Here is a 16,611-nt window from a genome sequence, read left to right as displayed (position 1 = left end):
CCATGCCTGGCTAATTTTGTATTTTTAGTAGAGAGGGGATTTCTCCATGTTGGTCAGGCTGGTCTTGTTCTCCCGACCTCAGGTGATCCACCTGCCCTGGCCTCCCAAAGTGCTGAGATTACAGGTGTGGGCCACTGCACCCACCCTATCAAAGACATCCTTAAGTGAATGCCTGGTGATGAAGAATATAATGACCACTAGTATAGTTTAGAGCCCTGTCTTAGTTTTATCCACCATTGATTTTATATCATCAGTGGAAATGTCAACACTGTTTAAAAAGGTGACTAGGCCGGCTGCGGTGGCTTACGTCTGTAATCCCAGCGCTTTGGGAGGCTGAGGCAGGAAAATCACCTGAGGTCAGGAGTTCAAGACCAGCCTGGCCAACACGGTGAAACCATGTCTCTGCTAAAAATACAAAAAATTAGCCGGAGGGGTGGGCACCTGTAATCCCACCTACTCAAGAGGCTGAGGCAGGAGAACTGCTTGAACCTGGGAGGTGGAGGTTGCAGTGAGCTGAGATTGCACCATTGCACTCCAGCCTGGGCAACAAGAGTGAAATTCTATCTCAAAAAATAAAATAAAAATAAAAAGGTGACTAATGTCTTAGTGGTATTATGAAACAGTTTTAATCTTGGGATGCACAGGGGCCCGCATACCACACCTGGTTTCTTAAGGGCTTTCTTCATAAATTATGTTATGTTGCATGAATATAAGTGTAATTACTAAGAGAATGTGTAATGGCGGGCTTAAACAAAAATGATCTGTTTTAAACATGCTGTAGAACTTTCTTTTCAAGATACTATGCTTTTTCTATAGGAATGTATCCTGTCAGGTATAATGTCAGTGAATGGCAAGAAAGTTCTTCATATGGATCGAAACCCTTACTATGGAGGAGAGAGTGCATCTATAACACCACTGGAAGATGTAAGTGTCAGTCAAATTTCTTTTTTTTTTTTTTTTTTTTGAGACAGAGTCTCGCTCTGTCGCCCAGGCTGGAGTGCAGTTACTATCTCAGCTCACTGCAAGCTCCACATCCTGAGTTCACGCCATTCTCCTGCCTCAGCCTCCCGAGCAGCTGGGACTCCAGGCACCCGCCACCTCGCCCGGCTAGTTTTTTGTATTTTTAGTAGAGACGGGGTTTCACCGTGTTAGCCAGGATGGTCTCGATCTGACCTCGTGATCTGCCCGCCTTGGCCTCCCAACGTGCTGGGATTACAGGCATGAGCCACCGCACCCTGCCAAGTGTTAGTCAAATTTTATATGCCTTTCACACTTTGTATTTCACTTGTGAATCTCTACCTTATTCCTTAGAGATGGTCTTATTTTGTTTTATTAAATAGAATATCTGGAGCACTGTTTTTCAGGAGCTTCTAGTTTGAAGCTCATAGAATTTACATTTTCACTTCTGTTGCTATGTGGAGCAGTTATCTCAGCGTTAATAGAGTACAGTCTAGGAAGGGGAGGGTAGAGGATCACCTGATGTGCCAGCGCAAGTCCAGTGCTTTCCTCATGGTTTTATTTATTCTCTCAGTCCCTCAAAGATGTTTTTTTAATCTCCATTTAACATAGTCTCTGGGGGGTTAAAATCTGAGATGGGTTGTAAACCTGTTACGTGACTACAAAACTTAGTTCCTTTTGCTATACTGCCCTGTTTCCTACTTTTTTTGAACATGGACACATAGCCTTTCCACAGTGCATTTTAACATATTGATTTGTTTTTCTGTGTGAGGTTTGTTGAACACCTGCATGTATGGATATGACCTGTACTGTGTTTTATGGGAGATAGTTATCATCAATGACTTTTATTTAATCAGTGACTTATTAGACAATACTTATCAAAAAGGATGTTTTTCTATATTCAGTAATACAGAAAGACTTAAAGAATAATACGATGTATAAAAAAAATCTTCCATTGGAGTTCAGCAGTTAACATTTGCTGTATTTTTTTCATGTCTCTTGTTTTGTTTACTGATTTTGATCCATTGAAAGTAATAAGACATGAGGCTTGAGCAAAATATTTCAGCATTCATCTGCTAAGAATAACAGTCTCCTACATAAGCATAATACCATTATATCATATCCAGAACCATATTTAAATTTCCCAGTGATCCCAGTAATCCCTTAATGTAGCTGTTTAGTATTTTAGTATTTAGTCTTTTGTATTTGGTATAATTTTCTCTTTATTCTCTTATTTATTTATTTTGGAGACAGAATCTCGCTCTGCCGCCCAGGCTGGAGTGCAGTGGCACGGTCTCAGCTCCCTACAGCTTCCACCTTCTGGGTTCAGGTGATTCTCCTGCCTCAGCCTCCCAAGTAGCTGAGATTACAGGCGTGCACCACCATGCCTGGCTAATTTTTGTATTTTTAGTAGAGACGGGGTTCCACCATCATGGCCAGGCTGGTCTCAAACCCTTGACCTCATGTGATCTGTCTGCCTTGGCCTCCCAAACTGCTGGGATTACAGGCGTGTGCCACCACGCCTGAGTGCTTTATTCTTTGTTGTTGTTGTTTGTTTTTAAGAGGCAGAGTCTTGCTCTGTTGCCCAGGCTGAACTGCAGCAGTGTATCGTAGCTTGCTGTAGCCTTGAACTCCTGGGCTCAAGTGATCCTCCTGCATCAGCCTCCCAAGTAGTGGGGTTAAAGATGCATACCACCTGCCTGGCTTATTTTGTTTTTTGTAGAGATGGGGTCTCTCTGTAGGTGTTGCCCAGGCTGGTCTCAAACTCCTGGCCTCAAGTGATCCTCCCACCTTGGCTTCCCAAAGTGTTGGGATTATAGGTGAGAGCCACCATGCCTGGGCACCTCTTTATTTTCTTAATCTACAAATCTCTTCACAATTTTTTTCTTTTCTTAATTTTGTTTTATTTTTATTTTGTTTTTTGAGACAGAGTCTTGCTCTGTTGTCCAAGCTGGAGTGTAGTGGTGCAGTCTCAGCTCACTGCAACCTCCATCTCTTGGGTTCAAGTGATTTTCGTGCCTCAGCCTTCTGAGTAGCTGGGATTACAGGCGTGGACAACCACGCCTGGCTAATTTTTTGTATTTTTAGTAGACATGGGGGTTTCTCTTTGTTGGCCATGTTGGTCTTGAACTCCTCAAGTGATCTGCCTGCCTTGGCCTTCCAAAGTGCTGAGATTACAGGTGTGAGCCTCTGCACCTGGCCTAGTATATTTCTTAGCTGATCTTCAATATGATGAGTAAGATTTCTTTTCCTTTTTTTCTCCCCAGATGTATTCAGAGAGTCATGAATTTTTTTTTTTTTTTTTTTAAGATGGAGTCTTTCTCTGTCACCTAGGCTGCAGTGCAGTAGCACTATCTCAGCTCACTGCAACCTCCACCTCCTGGGCTCAAATGATTCTCGTGCCTCTGCCTCCCAAGTAGCTGGGACTACAGGAGTACACTATCATGTCCAGCTAATTGTTTTGTATTTTCAGTAGAGGTGGGGTTTCACCATGTTGATCAGGCTGGTCTCGAACTCCTGGTCTCAGGTGATCTGCCTGCCTTGGCCTCCCACAGTGCTGGGATTACAGGCATGAGCCACCGCGCCCAGCTAGAATTTTTATTGAATAAATATCTACTAATTTTGCTTTTTCTGTTCTACCTTAGCAGTAGGATTCATGAGCTCAAGTTACTGTTCTCTAACTTTACAAGCTTTTTGAAATCTGAGCTTCATTTCATTTCATGTGAATTATAAATTAATTGAGTATTCTTACCGCATCATAAAAGAACAAAAGGACATTTTTGGAGGTGATAGATATGATTGGTACCTTGTGGTGATGTTACGGGTGTACCCTGTGTCTAGAGTCACCAAAATGTACGCAGAAAGTAGGCAGTTATTTATGTATCAGTTATACCTAAGTAAAGCTCAAAAATTATAAATGAACTGGAACTAATTTTAATTGTCTTTTCTGATTAGGAAGAATCTAAGGTTTATTTTGAATTCCTTACATAATATGAAAGCAAAATTAAGCCTTTGATAGCTTTTTATTTGGGAGAGAATGAGTTTAAATGATTGCTATTTGTCAGAGACACCCTAGTTCTGCATATACAGTCTGTGTAGAGAACTATACAGTGTCATTGACAAATAATCTTGTTTTATTTATTTATTTATTGAGATGGAGTCTCGCTTTGTCACTCAGGCTGGAGTACAGTGGTGCCATCCCAGCTCACTGCAGCTTCGACCTCCCAGGTTCATGTGATTCTCCTGCCTTGGCCTCTTGAGTAGCTGGGATTACAGGCACACACCACACCCAGCTAATTTTTGTTTTTGGGACGGAGTCTCACTCTGTTGCCAGGCTGCGGTGCGGTGGCGCTATCTTGGCTCACTGCAACCTCTGCCTCTCGCGTTGAAATGATTCTCCTGCCTCAGCCTCCTGAGTAGCCAGGATTACAGGCGTCTGCCACTGCACCCTGCTAATTTTTGTATTTTCAGTAGAGATGGAGTTTCACCATCTTGGCCTGGCTGGTCTTGTACTCCTGACCTCCTGATTCACCTGCCTCAGCCTCCCAAAGTGCTTGGGGTTATAGGCGTGAGCCACCATGCTTTGCCAATTTTTGTATTTTTAGTAGAGACGGGGTTTCACTATGTTGGTCAGGCTGGTCTCAAACTCCTGAGCTCAAGGGATCCACCCACCTCGTGGATTAGAAAGTGCTGGGATTACAGGCATGAGCCACCGCGTCTGGCCTTGTTTTATATTCTTTTCTGCTAGTGAAAAACCTTACTTCTGCCACATTTGTTAATTTTAACATTTATGAGTTTAGTAATTAACTTATATATATATTGGACCTTGCTAAAAATTTTATCTGATAAAAGATGAAATGCCCTTATACTTTACTAGTGTAGTGGTGTTTAGTTATACTAAAAGCACTTAATAAAAAATATGTACATATTGTAATAAAAAATTAAATTTTGTTAACATTATGGCTGTTTTTTCTTTTGCTTTTAGTTATACAAAAGATTTAAAATACCAGGATCACCACCTGAGTCAATGGGGAGAGGAAGAGACTGGAATGTTGACTTGATTCCCAAGTTCCTTATGGCTAATGGTAAAGAATTCTAACTTAAATCTCTGACAGTACTTTAATTGCAATTTTACTATCAAAACTAACTTTTGACAGAGAGTACTATTCTGGGTATGAGGAACTGGATTTTGTTGAATGGAACAGCATGGTGAGTAACATGGTCCATTAGATGTCTGGAGTCAATAAGTTAGAAAAGGAGGGAAGGGGTTATGACTTATTAGTAATCGGTTCTGTAGAAACAGATGCTGCTGTGGCATAATACATACCAAGATTGTAAGCCTTTGGCATAGACTTACCTGTTGATGGTTATGACAGTCTTAAATAACTGGGCCTTTTGAAACAGCATTATTTTAATGTTTTTCTAGTTTGTAGGGTTTTTAAATTGTATTTTCATCTTTTTTTTTATTTTAGAGGATCTAAGTCTATTTTTCTTTTTTTTTTTTTGAGATGGAGTCTCGCTGTGTCTCCCAGGCTGGAGTGCAGTGGCGTGATCTTGGCTCACTGCAAGCTCCGCCTCCTGGGTTCACGCCATTCTCCCGCCTCAGCCTCTCAAGTAGCTGGGACTACAGGCGCCCGCCACCACGCCCAGCTAGTTTTTTGTATTTTTAGTAGAGACGGGGTTTCACCATGTTAGCCAGGATAGTCTCGATCTCCTGACCTCGTGATCCACCCGCCTCGGCCTCCCAAAGTGCTGGGATTACAGGCTTGAGCCACCGCGTCCGGCCTCTTTTTTTTTTTTTTTTGAGACGGAGTCTCGCTCTGTCACCCAGTCTGGAGTGCAGTGGCATGATTTTGGCTCACTACAACCTGCACCTTCTGGTTCAAGCGATTCTCCTGCCTCATCCTCCCGAGTAGCTGGGATTACAAGTATGTGCCACCATGCCCAGCTAATTTTTGTAGTTTTAGTAGAGACGGGGTTTTACCATGTGGGCCAGGCTGGTCACTGACATCAAGTGATCTGCCTACCTCCGCCTCCCAAGTGCTGTGATTACAGGCTTAGTATTTTTTTTAATTGCTGTAATATTAGTACTGTTTTCTGAGATGACATTGAAGAACTAAATTGTTGGTTATAGGTCTGTTTGTGCACATGAAGCAAAGCATCTGCTATCCTTTTTCCTTGTTTGAGTTTATATTCTATTGTTTGTTTTTATTAATTTTTTTTTGAGACAGGGACTCTGTCACCCAGGCTGGAGTGTCGTGATGCAATCATAGCTCACTGCAGCCTTGACTTCCTAGGCTCAAGTGATCTTCTCACTTCAGTGTCCTGATTTGCTGGGTGTCTCACCACACTGGGCTAATTTTTTTGTGTTATGGTAGAGATGAGGTCTCACTGTGTTGTGTGGGTTGGTCTCGGACACTTGGGCTCAAACAGTCCCTCCTTGGCCTCCCAAAGTGCTGGGATTACAGGTGTGAGCCACCTGTGCCTGGCCAATAATGCTATAATTCCATACCTCATATATCTAATAAATTTTTCATTGCTTTTGCAAAAGCAAGTTGATAAAATTATTAACCTTTAAGTTGTAATATTAAAAAAACCTATGTATTCAACCTTGAGTAGAAAAAAATAAAAAATAATAAAAACTTGTAATACGCAGTGCAATAAGTATGCATTCTGGTTGTCTTATTTAAAATGTGACTTTGGAGATTATTTTGGGCCAGGCACGGTGGCTCGTGCCTATAATCCCAGCACTTTGGGAGGCCATGGTGGGTGGATTGTTTGAGCTTAGGAGTTTGAGACCAGCCTGGGCAACATGGCAAAACCCCATCTCTACAAAACAATAAAAAAAAAAATTAGCCAGACATGGTGGTGCCAGGTACTCGCGAGTGTCAGGCTGGAAGCTTGCATGAGCCCAGGAGCTGAGGTGAGGTTGCAGTGAGCTCGTGATTGTGCCATTGCACTGTAGCCTGGGCAACAGGGAGACTGTGTCTCAAAAAAAAATTATTTTGTTGGAGTTATTGAACACTATTAGGAAAAATTTGAGAAGCTTTTAGTATTAGTAAATGTTCTTTATAATTTATAGTCTTAAGTTATACTTTGAATTATGTGACTTTTCTAGGTCAGCTGGTTAAGATGCTGCTTTATACAGAGGTAACTCGCTATCTGGATTTTAAAGTGACTGAAGGCAGCTTCGTTTATAAGGGCGGGAAAATCTACAAGGTTCCTTCCACTGAAGCAGAAGCCCTGGCATCTAGTAAGTAGTTTTATTTTCTCCAGTAATTAGTTTTATTTTTCTCAGAATAATGAGATTTTATACTGGAAAAGAGTCTTAGAGAGGACCCAGTCAACAAATATTTATTGAATGTCTATCATGTGCCAGACACTGTTCTAGGCAGTTGGGAACACATCAGTGAACAAAATGTTCAAAAATTCCTACCCATTTGAAGCTTAGAGTTTAAATGATCATCTATAGACCATCTACCCTGTGGCTGGTGGATCTGAGCTTATCTAGGGTTAATAGTGTTCTTTTCATAGTAATTCATATTGGCTATGCTTTCTGTTGAGTATTTGCTGTGTCTAAAGGCTTTGTATTGAACACTCAATATCATTTTCTTATTTGACTTCTGAAACGTCTCTATGACATAGGGTCTCCTTTTTATAGGTGATGAAACTCAGGCCTAAAATTGCATAGGTAGTAAGTAGCTGGGATAAGTAGCTGGGTTGGAATTGAAATACTGGTAGTGTGGCTTCAGAGCCCCAGTGCTTAATCATGTTACTAAGCTTACCCTACACTATATTACCCAATGTGCCAACAGGAGAAGTACTCGTTCTGATGATGCTCATCTTCTAGTTGGTCTTGTTACTAATCCCCAATATCTTTGATTTTAGGAACTCCTGGTGAGTTTGGAATGAGATACATATATATATATATATATATATTTTTTTTTTTAAGATGGAATCTCGCTCTGTCACCCAGGCTGGAGTGCAATGGCGTGAGCTCGGCTCACTGCAACCTCTACCTCCCAGGTTCAAGCGATTCTCCTGCCTCAGCCTCCTGAGTAGCTGGAACTATAGGCATGCACCAACACGCCCAGCTAATTTTTGTGTTTTTAGTAGAGACGGGCTTTCACCATGTTGGCCAGGCTGGTCTTGAACTCCTGACCTTAGGTGTTTTGTCTGCTTTGGCCTCTCAGAGTGCTGGGATTACAGGCATGAGCCACTGCTCACGGCCGCGCCTGGCCTTGGAATGATTTATTCTCCCCAAGTGCTGGGATTACAGGCACGAGCCACTGCACCCAGTCTTGGAGTGATATTTATTCTCTGCCCAACATTATTTCCTCTGTTGCCTCACCAAAGAGTTCTGGTTAACATTTCCTATTTCAGTGTCTCTCTTAAATAGCAAACACTCTAGAAAATACCTTTTGTTCTTCAAGACGTTTTAGTCCTTGTATGGAGCAATTTGGGGAAGGATAAATTTGTATAACTAAGGGTAGGTGAGGGCTCCAGGGAACTTAGAAGAGGGGAAGATATAGACTGGGAGAATAGGAAAAGTGCTCATGAGTTCTGTCATAATTATTTTGACATCAGTGCTGAAAAGTTTTCTCATCTGTAAACCTAATTTGAATTATTATGGCAGTTTCCTCTATCTCTATTTACTTCTGATTAGGGGAGAAAATATTCGGTATAAAATATTAAAGACATAGCCAGAAAGTAAAAAATACCGCAAAAATCAGGGCTAGGTTAGGATTGACAATTGGGGAAGGGAAGGAACAATTTCTCATTCAGTTGGGGGTAGTTAGTAGTGTAATCATGGGTTCAAAATTATTGTAAATCTTTTAAATGACTATGAAAGTTTAATCCAAATAAAGTATCTTCATAGAAGTAGGAGTTTGAGTTTGAATAGAATCCTTTTTAACAGTGGCGTGGTGTGGTGGCTCACACTTGTAATCCCATTGCTTTGGGAGGCCATGGTAGGAGGTTTAATTTAGGCCAGGAGTTGAAGACCAGTCCGGGCAACGTAGCAAGACCTTGTTTCTTCAAAAAATAAGAAAATTAGCCAGATGTGGTGATACGTGCCTGTAGTCCCAGGTATTGTGGAGGCTGAGGCAGGAGGGTCGCTCGAGTCCAGGAAATCAAAGCAGCAGTGAGCTGTGATCGCGTCACTGTGCTCCAGCCTGGGTGACAGGGAGGCCCTGCCTCAAAATTTTTTTTAGATAAAAATAAAAAGTAGAATTTCTTTTTTTTTTTTTTTGGGGGACAAAGGTCGTAGGTTCTTTCTTTTACATTTTCTTTCTTGGAGCTCTTATTTATATTAAAGCTTCAGTTACCTTCTTCATCTAATAGAAATTATCTTTTGACAGTTTTCTCTAATTTTTTCAGATATATAAAACACACAGCTTGAAAGTTAAAAGATATATTTAGAGTCTTGGTTGCATTCTTACTTTTCTACTTCCATTCTTTCTGACCTGTTAGGTAATCATTTTCTGGTTTATCCTTCTTCTGTGTTTTTTTTTTTTTTTTTTTTTTTTTAAATAAGTGCATATGCTTATGTATATATTTTTAAGGTTAGGCTTATTGAGGTATAATTTATGTACAGTAGAATTCACTTATTTTAGTAAACACTTTTATGCATTTTGACCAAATCACTACACCTTATCAGCATCTCTATATCGATGGAAAGGATTTTGAAATCTTGAGTTGCAGGCAAGAAAATTCTAGGCAGAATGAAGGAATGGGGTAAGGAAAGGTGGAGAGGTGGCAAAGTTCAAGAGATGGGTGGATAAGAACAAGTTGTTTTATAATTTTAACAAGAACTCAGTTTTTTGATCACTTATGTGCTAGGCATATATGTATTAAGTACTTTATGTGTATTATCTGACTTTATATAGTTCTTCACTGCAACCCTGTGAGATGCAGGTACAATTACTATATTTTATTTTACAGATGGGAAAGCTGAGGTATAAAAGGAAAGCACAAACTAGTATAGCTAGTATCTGTTGTGGAGCCAGGTCTGTTTGACTTTAGAATCCCACACTCTTAACCACAAGAAATAATATATTGCTTTTTAGATATTTTAAAAATCATTACATACCTTCTAATTCTTTTTTTTCCATACTAAATACTTGAGTCTCCTTAGTTTTTTCTCATATAATGTGCTATCTAGATCTCTTGGCCACTTTTTGGAAATTCTCTAATTAGTCAAGATCCTATATATAATATGGCAGCCAGACCACAGACAGTATCCCAAATGTTTTCTGCTCATTCAGTGTAAACAGGACAGTTACTTTTTCTCCTTTGTCACCCAGGCTAGAGCGCAGTGACACAATTTTGGCTTACTGCAACCTCTGCCTCCTGGATTCAAGCAATTCTCCTGTCTCAACCTCCTGAGTAGCTGGGATTACAAGCTGGGATTACAGGCACATGCCACCAACACCCAGCTAATTTTTTTTTTTCTTGAGACGGAATTTTGCTCTTCTTGCCCAGGCTGGAGTGCAATGGTGTGCTCGCCGCAACCTCTGCCTCCCGGGTTCAAGCAATTCTCCTGTCTCAGCCTCCCGAGTAGCTGGAATTACAGGCATGCGCCGCCACGCCCGGCTAATTTTGTATTTTTAGTAGAGACGGGGTTTCTCCATGTTGGTCAGGCTAGTCTCAAACTCCCAACCTCAGGTGGTCTGCCCACCTTGGCCTCCCAAAGGCTTGGGATTACAGGCGTGAGCCACTGTGCCTGGCCATAATTTTTGTATGTTTTAGTAGAGATGGGGTTTTGCCATATTGGCCAGGCTGGTCTTAAACTCCTAGCCTCAAGTGATCTGCCTACCTCGGCCTCCCAAAGTGCTGGAGTTACAGGTGTGACCCACTGTGCCCGGCCCCAGAACATTTATTATATATGTATTTTTTTGAAACAGGGTCTCACGCTGTTGCTCTGGCTGGAGTGCAGTGGCACGATCACAGCTCAACGTAGCCTTGACGTCCTGGGCTCAAGCGATCATTCTGCCTTAACCTCCTGAGTAGCTGGGACTATCGGCATACACATGCCTATAATGGTGCATTTTAAAAAATTTTTCGTAGAAGTGAGGTCTTGCTACGCTGTCCAGGTTGGTCTCGAACTCCTGGACTCAAGCAGTTATCTCTCTTCAGCCTCCCAAAATAGTCATATGCCACCATGCATGCCTATAGTGGTATAATTTATTTTTTGTATAAACAGGGTCTTGCTATATTGCCTAGGGGTCTTGAATTCCTGGGCTTAAGCAGTCACCTCTCCTCAGAGTCCCAAAGTTTTAGCACTACAGGCGTGAGCCACTGCACCCAGCCAAGAACATTTATGATTCATGGGAGGAGGTCAAAATACCAACATTAACAAGAGTTTGGAGGAAGTTAGTTTCAGCCTCTTAGATCACTTTCAGAGATTAAAACTTCAAGACTTGTGACACTTCCGAAACTACTAATAGTCTGTTGTTGAATGGAGGCCATACGGATAACATAAATAGCCAAGTAGTTGATTAACATTTATTTTATATGTGATTTTTCTTTCTTTTTTTTTTTTTTGAGACTGAGCTTTGCTCTTGTTGCCCAGGCTGGAGTGCAATGGCGGAATCTTGGCTCACTGCAACTTCCAATTCCCAGGTTCAAGAGATTCTCCTGCCTCAGCCTCCCCAAGTGTCTGGGATTACAGGCATGCACCACCACACCTGGCTAATTTTTTGTATTTTTAATAGAGATGGGTTTTACCATGTTGGTCAGGCTGGTCTTGAACTTCTGATCTCAGGTGATCCACATGCCTCAGCCTCCCAAAGTGCTGGGATTACAGGTGTGAACCACCACACCTGGCCTTGTGATAATGTATTATATAATGTGTTCTTACAATCAAGTAAGCTATAGAAAAAGACAGTGCCCCTAAGAAAATGGTAAGGAAGAAAAAATACATTTACAGTACCATACTGGATTTATTGATACCAGAAGTTTAGTGTGTGTGTGTGTATGAGATGAATTGTCTGTCTGAAATGGCGGGCAACTGCAGCTGCAGACCTGAAGTCAGCTGGTACGTTTCAAGGGATTCAACTTTTTCTTGTAATGTCATGACTTTACTTCTTGGGAGCGCTTCAGCATCAGTGGCATTCCCTGTGGGTCCTACATTTTACTCAGTGTTTATGGTGTTGCACTAAACACGATGAAAAATATGCGAGAACAAGGACAGATCACTTTTTACTGTGATAGTTTACTGGAGAGGTGAACTGCTCATGCAGGGATGATTATTGTCACATAGTTTTAAGAGACTCAAACACTTGAGCTCACCACATTAGCGACAAGAGGTGGCTACAGAATTATTAAAGTAGTACAGTATGTACTCCAGTTAATCTTATGCATTTAAGACTTAATACTACATCTTTGTTTACAGTGGCACCATGTTTGGTCTGTGTTTGTGTGCATAAGTTTTGTGATTAAATTTTAACTTTGAAATAGAATTGTGTATATTTATGATAGTAAATATCTACATATATTTTATGCATTCATGACATACTTTACTTTTTTCTAATTTTTTTTGATATTTCTATTTTTTTGGTATTTCTAGGCTATGCAGTTCATCTGCAAGTTTTTTCAAATTGTCACAGATCTGCCGGGCTTGTTGCTGCGCATCTGTAATCCTAGCCACTTGGTAGTCTAAGGCAGGAGGATTGCTTGAACCCAGGCGTTTGAGGCTATAGTGTGCTATGATCACACCTGTGAATCGTCACTGCACCTCTAGCCTGGGCGATATATACAAATATAGCAAGACCCTATCTCTTCAAAAAAAAAATCATTTGGCCGGGTACTGTGGCTCATGCCTGTAATCCTAGCACTTTGGGAGGTCGAGGTGGGTGGATCGCTTGAGCCCGGGAGTTTGAGACCACCCTGGGCAACCTAGTAAGACCCCTGTATATCTATAGGAAATAGAAGAAAAATTAGCTGAATAGCCTGTAGTCCCAGCTACTCAGGAGGCTGATGCAGGAGGATTGCTTGAGCCCAGGAAGTTGGTGGCTACAGTGAGCCATGGTTGCACCACTGCACTCTAGTCTGGGTGACAGAGATCTCATCTCAAAAAGGAAAAAAAAAATCAAGTAAAATAAAATGTAGAACTTAAAAAACAAACTTGACTGGGCACAGTGGCTCATGCCTGTAATCCCAGCACTTTGGGAGGCTGAGGCAGGCGGATCACTTGAGTTAGGGAGTTTGAGACCAGCCTGTCCAACATGGTGAAACTCCATCTCTACTAAAAATACAAAAGAAATTAGCCAGGTCTGGTGGTGCATGCCTGTAATCCTAGCTACTTGGGACACTTACGTGGGAGTATTGCTTGAACCTGGGAGGCAGAGGTTGCAGTGAGCTGAAATCGCGCCACTGCACACTCCAGCCTGGGTGATAGAGTGAGACTCCGTCTAAAAAAAAAAAAAATCAGTACATTTATTGACAAGAAAAAAATCTACATCAAGCTTGTCTAGTATGTGGCCCAGGGTAGCTTTGAATGCAGCCCAGCAGAAATTTGTTAAGTTTCTTAAAACATTATGAGTTTGTTTTCCACAATTTTTGTAAAGCTTATAGCTATCGTTAGTGTATTTTTTGTGTGGCCCAGGGCAATTTTTTTCTTCCATTGTGGCCCAGAGAAGCCAAAAAGTTGATCACCTCTGATCTACATATAAAGTGGCAGTTCAGACGTGTTACTCAAGGAACAACTGTAAATACAGAAAGGCTTATCCAATGGTGATAGATTGCTGTGGGGAAAGAGGAAGGAGGGAGTGTGAGAAGGATGCTTTAAATAAGGTGATCTGGGATGGCATCAGCATAGATAAATAGTAGTTGTAAGAAATTACACAGTAGGACTAGATGCAGTGGCTCACACCTGTGGTTCCAACACTTTAGGAGCCTGGGCAACATGACGAGACCTTGTTTCTATGGAAAAAAAAATTAAACACAGTAGGAAACACATTGATTTGAACTTTTTCAATTAGGAATTTTTCAGAATGAGCACTGGGTGTCTGGAGTGTTTGTAATACAATTATATCTGGTTCTGGTGCCATAACAGCTAGTCATTGAGACCACTATTTGGCGCCATGCATAGCAACATGGAATTAAGGGATGGAAAAACAGCTAGGACGTCTCTCTGTGCTGTGTAAAACGGGAGCGGCACTGATTTCTGTCCCTCTCTGGGTAAGGATCAGGTAATGGAGGAAAAATAAAGGAGAGGAAAGAGAAGGGGGAACATGATAGATTTTGATTTTGATTAAAACAGAAGTTGGTAACAGCAACTCAAGTTTCTATTAAATAAACAAAAGTTGGGAGATACTCCAAAATAACTGTTAGTAATAGCTTTAGGTTCTGACAGGCTGTGCCGACCGGAATATGATACCTAAGTTTTAATTGCATTGAAATAGTGATTCATGTTTCCTTTTGCCTGTCTTACACCCAGCTCTGACAACTACACCTGTGTCTTAAGGATGGTGCTGATGTGGTAATAGGATATTTCTATTCAGCCTTATGCCTTTACTATGTGTACATTCCGTCCATTTAAAAGGCTGAGTTGTAAATCTTAATTTTAAAAAAATTAAACGTAGTCAGTTGTCATTAATAGCCTCATGTTTCTTTTTTTTTTTTTTTTTTTTTTTTTTTGAGATGGAGTCTCGCTTTTGTTGCCCAGGCTGGAGTGCAATGGCGCAATCTCGGCTCAGTGCAATCTCCGACTCCTGGGTTAAAGTGATTCTCCTGCTCCAGCCTTCCACGTAGCTGGGATTACAGGCGTGCTCCACCACACCCAGCTAATTTTGTATTTTTAGTAGAGACGGGGTTTCACCATGTTGGTCAGGCTGGTCTTGAACTCCTGACCTCAAGTGATCCACCCGCCTTAGCCTCCCAAAGTGTTGGGATTAGAGGCGTGAGCCACCACGACCCGACCAGCCTCATGGTTTTAATTTTCAGTTTTGTTGGGTGGAAAATGATCTTGGCTGTAATATTAAATCTATCAAAACATTAAGCTGTCAATAGAAACGTTTGAGAGTTTGTTTTTAAAACTGTAGTTGTATTTTAAAAATAGCTATACAGCTTAGGAAAGGGGGGAGAAGGGAGATAAAACCAGAACATTTTCTTTTTTATTGGCTATTTGTCTATCATCTATGATTAGTTGAAATACAGCCTAGTAGTAAAAGCTGAGGATTTATAAAGTGGTCATTTGTGGCTTCTTCTGTTTTTTAGTGTAAAATGCAGTGAATTGGTTGCTTATGTAGGACTTCAGTAAAGTAAGTGACTAGCAGCAGCAGCATCATGTAAATTTTACTGAGGTCAATTTGTTCTTGGTATCTTAAACTGTTATCATAAAATGCCCAGTTGTATCTTAGCATACAGAGGCAGAAAAGGAAGAGCATTCAGAATTTAGGCAATTGCCTGAGTGTAGATCACAGTTGTCAAAGGAAGACTCTTCAGATGGATGGCTTCATGGATACTTGTTCAGAGTCACATTTACCTTGTACCTAGTAAGAAACAAATTTGACATTTTTCATTCACTTAGGTTCTGGTTTTAATTACTTGTAATTGTGTAGTAAAATTGAAGACTTTATAAGTGACCTGTTATAATGGAGTCAGTTTATCTTAAAGTGTTGTGAAACTGGAAGCCATGCTGTGTAAACTCCCATATCTTAAATTGCATCCTGCATTTGGTCAGGCGCGGAGGCTCATGCCTGTAATCCCAGCACTTTGGGAGGCTGCGGTGAGCGGATCACCTGAGGTCAGGAGTTTGAGACCAGCTTAACATGGTGTAAACCTTGTCTCTACTAAAAGCACAAAAATTAGCTGGGCATAATGGTGGTCACGTATAATCCCAGCTACTCGGGAGGCTGAGACAGGAGAATCACTTGAACCCGTGAGGCAGAGGTTGCAGTGAGCTGAGATCGCGCCATGGCACTCTAGCCTAGGTGACAGAGCAAGACTCCATCCAAAAAAAAAAAAAAAATTGCATCCTGCATCTGCAGTTGATAACATGGCATGTGTAAACTTTGCTCTCATACTTTGTTCTCCTCAATGTCTGATTGTGAATGTGCTTTGTGAAAAATACTTTCTTATTTAGGCCTAATGGGACTGTTTGAAAAACGTCGCTTCAGGAAATTCCTAGTGTATGTCGCCAACTTCGATGAAAAAGATCCAAGAACTTTTGAAGGCATTGATCCTAAGAAGACCACAATGCGAGAGGTGTATAAGAAATTTGATTTGGGTCAAGATGTTATAGATTTTACTGGGCATGCTCTTGCACTTTATAGAACTGATGAGTAAGTATTTTGGTTTTCAGATTTGTATTTTTCTTGAAATTCTCACTAAATTTCCCAATTCTTCCAAGTGGAAATTCTAACAAAACAAACACTTAGCCATATTACACTATGAAGGCAGAGGTTCTAGTTGGAATTAGTTGTTTGGACCTCTTAAGTGACATATAAAGGCAGAGGCCGGGCGCCGTGGCTCACGCCTGTCATCCCAGCACTTTAGGAGGCCAAGTTGGCTGGATCATTTGAGGTTAGGAGTTCAAGACCAGCCTGGCCAACATGGCGAAACCCCCTCTCTAATAAAAATACAAAAATTAGCTGGGAGGTAGTGGTGCGCATCTGTAATTCCAGCTACTTGGGAGGCTGAGGCAGAAGA

At 41.2% G+C, this 16,611-nt stretch overlaps 1 protein-coding gene across 3 annotated transcripts in view; it reads left to right on the top strand.

The window, feature by feature from the left end:
- Positions 1-16,611, top strand: part of GDI2 (GDP dissociation inhibitor 2) — a 533,972-nt gene that overhangs the window by 497,292 nt on the left and 20,069 nt on the right. For all 3 annotated transcript variants that reach the window (XM_050804622.1, XM_050804620.1, XM_050804621.1), the window contains 4 exons: positions 817-924; positions 4,943-5,042; positions 7,076-7,210; positions 16,046-16,244. In XM_050804622.1, coding sequence (XP_050660579.1) covers positions 817-924; positions 4,943-5,042; positions 7,076-7,210; positions 16,046-16,244 — 542 coding nt within the window. The remainder of the gene's footprint in view (positions 1-816; positions 925-4,942; positions 5,043-7,075; positions 7,211-16,045; positions 16,245-16,611) is intronic.

Source organism: Macaca thibetana, chromosome 9, assembly GCF_024542745.1.
Source record: "Macaca thibetana thibetana isolate TM-01 chromosome 9, ASM2454274v1, whole genome shotgun sequence".
NCBI classification, from domain to species: Eukaryota; Metazoa; Chordata; class Mammalia; order Primates; family Cercopithecidae; genus Macaca; species Macaca thibetana.
This window is presented reverse-complemented; position numbering and strand designations above follow the sequence as displayed.